We start from the raw sequence: 4,145 nt of genomic DNA, 5'->3' as shown, positions 1-4,145 counted from the left end.
TCTGGTCCGGTTCCAGTCCGGAAGGCTCTGGTTCTGGTCCGGTTCCAGTCTGGAAGGCTGTGGTTCTGGTCCGCTGGTTCTGGTCCGGTTCCAGTCCGCAGAGCTGTGGTTCTGGTCCGCTGGTTCTGGTCCGGTTCCAGTCCGCAGAGCTGTGGTTCTGGTCCGCTGGTTCTGGTCCGGTTCCAGTGGTTCTGCTGTTCTAATTATTTATTTTTGTTACATTTAATCAGTAAATGCTTTAATTTATGTCATAAAAACATGAAAACATTTCGTCAGTTTCTTTGTTTTTATAAAACCAACCAATCAACAAATGAGCCACGCCCCGTTTGACATAAGCCCCGCCTTACTGTGGCCAAATTTAGCCGACGCCCCTCCCCCACCGTGACAGTTTCCGCTTCCGGATGTTTTCGAGCAGAGAGAAGGAACCAAGATGGCGGAGCCTTCCAGAGATCCTCCGTCCGCTCTGAGCGCTGACTTCATGAGCTTCTCCCCCGGAGACACCGCCTCGGTGAGTGGCTCCGGAGGCTGCGGGTCCGGCCGGCGCCGTCCGTCCTGCGGGGCGGCCCTCCGGACCCAGGCCGCCTCTGAGGCTCCTGTTTCGGCTTAATCTCCTCGGAGCTAACGGCGCTAGCGCCGCTTCTCCTGGAGGAACACCTGTAGTCACACCTGGCGGCTGTCAGCTCCAGGTGTTCTGCCCGGGAGCAGCGGCGGGGCGTCTTACTCTCATTCAGGGTTCTGGGTCGGTTCTGGCGGGTTGAGGGTCGCTGCACAGCTGGTGACGTCACGCACAGGTAAACGAACATGATCAGGTGTGCCCCATTTCACCTGTGGACCAGATGACAGTTGCCATGGAAACGGCTGAGGACCCGGCCCGTAATGACCTCTGAGCGGCGGCTGGATCCGGGTCAGCGTTGTGTAATCAGATTACTGCTGGAACACAGAACCGCATCCGGACTCGGACCCAGAGAAGAAGGTTCTGGACGACCCAGACAGAAGAGAAGTAGAACCAGCAGGAGAGGGAGAGCGATTAGGTGATGGCAGCATCATGTCAGCCGCCTCCAGGAAGGAATCAGCCAATCAGAACACAGAGCAGGTGGAGAGAAAATAACAGGAAACGAAAAGTTAAAATGACAGCAAACTGCTGCTGGACCCAACAGAACCAGTTTGTCCTCCAGATTACAATTACCGATTGATTATTGATTACAATCTGGATTGTAATCTGGATTAACAGGAAGGGGAATCTGGATGTGTTTTCCATCAGAGCCGTTTCTGTTCTGGATCAGCTGCAGGTTTTATCCGGTTCTCCTGGCAGTAACCTGATTGGTTACTGGTGCTGACCTCTGACCTTCCTCCTCCTCAGCGCTGGCTGGCGTGTGCCGACCTGCAGCAGGAGGTGTACCGCCACCTGGCTGAGTACGTGCCCCGCATCCTGTGCCAGGGGGGCGGCATGGCGGAGCAGCGGGAGGAGCAGCGGGAGGAGCTGGCCCTCCAGCTGCTGCTCCTCGCCCCCCTGGAGTGGCTCCTGCTGGGGGGGGAGCCGGCGGCCGGCCTGGCGCTGCTGCAGCAAGGTGGGGGGGCGGCGGCGCTCTGTGGACACGTCTTCAAGGTGGGGGAGCCCACCTACTCCTGCAGGTAAGTCACCTGGAGGAGGGACTCTGGCCTGTTCATGTGAAACTATCAATAATTTCCACTGGCATGATTTATCAGTTCCTTCCATCAAACCTGGATGATAACCGTCATCTTTCACTTTGTTTATTTTGGATATTTAAAATGTCTTCCTGTTCAGTGTTACATGTTCACCAAAATGTAAATTCGAGAATGTTCCTGCATTACTACGCTATTACCGTTATGTTCAAAACGGCAATATTATCGTTCACCAGTCTGGCCTCCTGATGATGCAGGAACAGGAGAAGCTTGTGACACGGTGGAACTAGCTGCTAGCGTTGCTAATGATGCTAACCGAACAGACAAACAGGGAAACACAGGAAATAAAGAATCAATTATACAAAAACAAGGAGTATAAAACTGCTACTGGCTCCCCAGGCTGAAGTCCTCCAGTCCACTAGGGGGAGTCTGGAGTCACCAACGTAAATCTGCTGCTGTTCTGTAACGTTGATGTGAAGAATAGCAGCTTCGTCCCTCAGCTGCTCAGGTGGATTTTTTACTGTGGATCCAGTTTATATTTAGAGCTGAATTTAAAAAAATAATTAAACTTGCATTGTTGTGGAGTGACGGAAAACCCACAGAACCAGAAGAATATATTCTAATCGGTATTTAGATTGGTTCTGGAACAGGATGGCAGTAAAGCCAGTGTTCAGGGATCAGAACCGGGCCGAGGTTCTGACCCGTTCTGACCCGCTGTGTCCTCAGGGAGTGTGCGGCCGACCCGACCTGTGTTCTGTGCATGCAGTGCTTCCTGGCCAGCGCCCACCGCCACCATCGCTACCGGGTGAGTCCAATCAGAACCAGAACCATTAGAACTCGGCTGACCGGACCTCTCTGTCCCCCAGATGACCACGTCAGGAGGCGGAGGCTTCTGCGACTGTGGAGACGCCGAGGCCTGGAAGACCGGTCCGTCCTGCCAGAACCACACGCCTGCCGACCAGAACCGGGAGAGCGAGGAGGTGAGACCGCTGCTGGCCCGGGTCTGACCGGCCGTCGGTTCTGACCCGCCTGGGCTCAGAGTCACAGTGTGTTCCTGCTGCCTGTGTTCCAGGACCCGGTCTCTCTGCTGCCCCCTGCTGTGGAGGAAAGGAGCAGCAGCATCTTCTCCATCATCCTGCAGTACGCCGTCGACCTTCTGACCTGGGAGCAGGAGGACCAGCTGCCAGCAGGCCTGGAGCCGCTGTAGGTCCCAACCGGGTCAAACCGGGTCACAGTGGTCCGAACTGGTCCAGACTGGGCCGAACCTGAGCTGCTGCTGCTCCCAGGATGGATCAGTCTGGAACAGTTTTTAATGCTAAGATGCTAATCAAGTTAAGCTACTAGCTCAGACACAACTGCTAACTGAGGACCAGGCTCAGCTAGCTGTTAGCTGCTTGGCTAACAGCTAGCCTGTAAACCAGGGCTGCCCAAACTTTTTGAAGTTTTCTGTCTCCAGCCGGCTGAGATCTGCCTCATGACACGAAGTTATGAATATGCAGATATCCCTCAGTTACAGCAGAAATATTAAAGTGAAAACCTGGTGCAGTTTCTTCCTCAGTGAGACTCTGACACTGGGAGCAGCTTACTGGTTCCTCAGTCAGAAGCTGGTTGGAAACCGTCAGTCAGTCGTGGTAGATCTGAACTTTGACCTCAGAGCTGCTGGGTTAAAGCTCATCTTGTGAAGCAGGTTCCAGAGGAATCACCTCAGATGTTGGACTGGATTTTATTTCACTGTCATCTGTGAATGTTAGAGCCTCATTTTCAGCAGTGGAGCTTTACAGGTTGAAAAAGGTTATTGAGTCTCATCAACATGAATATCTGCACTAAATAAGAGACGAAATAAACATCATGGAAAAGGAAAAGCCTCTGCGCTCAACACGAGACGCCAGAGAGCAGAAAACTAGTTTAATTATTCATATCATTATCGCAGTAGGAGCCATTTGTTTAATACTAAAGGAGCTAAATTTGTCCTGTGTTGTTTGTTGTGACGTAAACTCAGCCGAACGAGGTCATTAGTCCAAGGTTCAGAAACTACAGCGGCTGAACGCGCCGCAGGAAAACCACCTGAACAGGTGACCAGCTCTGAACCATGAGGACCGTTTTACTCTTTGTTGTTTAAGCACACCCGTTGCCGTGCCAACCGCGCGCCGAGCAGAGATTACGTCCAAAGCGTTCAGCGCGTTCCGATGTCCGGTTCTCAGGCTGGATGTTTGTTCAGTGATCAAAGCTCTGATGGTCAGTCGACCTTTGGGTCAATTTTCTATGTAGCGCAACCGAAACACCTTGTTGATGTTTTTATTCTGTATTTGGATCTTAGTGAATATTTTGATAAGCGCCCAGCTGGCTGCTGGGCGTTGGGTCAGGAGAGGGAAGGTTTGCAGTGCATTGTGGGATTGCTAGCTGTACCAGCCTCCTGTAGTCAGGCACAGCTGTCGATGCCTGCTTCATAAATAAGGGTAGCTTTAGCAGCAGCAGAGTGGCGTGTTGTTATTCTGAGTGTC

The 4,145-nt window shown here is 52.6% G+C and overlaps 1 protein-coding gene across 1 annotated transcript in view; it reads left to right on the top strand.

The window, feature by feature from the left end:
• The first annotated feature begins 397 nt into the window (after window positions 1-397).
• Window positions 398-4,145, top strand: part of ubr2 (ubiquitin protein ligase E3 component n-recognin 2) — a 23,456-nt gene continuing 19,708 nt past the window's right edge. The window contains exons 1-6 of the mRNA XM_017308838.1: window positions 398-508; window positions 1,361-1,632; window positions 2,371-2,449; window positions 2,511-2,624; window positions 2,717-2,847; window positions 3,765-3,879. Coding sequence (XP_017164327.1) covers window positions 431-508; window positions 1,361-1,632; window positions 2,371-2,449; window positions 2,511-2,624; window positions 2,717-2,847; window positions 3,765-3,879 — 789 coding nt within the window. The 5' untranslated portion in view covers window positions 398-430. The remainder of the gene's footprint in view (window positions 509-1,360; window positions 1,633-2,370; window positions 2,450-2,510; window positions 2,625-2,716; window positions 2,848-3,764; window positions 3,880-4,145) is intronic.

The sequence above is a fragment of the Poecilia reticulata genome, linkage group LG15 (assembly GCF_000633615.1).
Source record: "Poecilia reticulata strain Guanapo linkage group LG15, Guppy_female_1.0+MT, whole genome shotgun sequence".
In the NCBI taxonomy this organism is placed as follows: Eukaryota; Metazoa; Chordata; class Actinopteri; order Cyprinodontiformes; family Poeciliidae; genus Poecilia; species Poecilia reticulata.
This window is presented reverse-complemented; position numbering and strand designations above follow the sequence as displayed.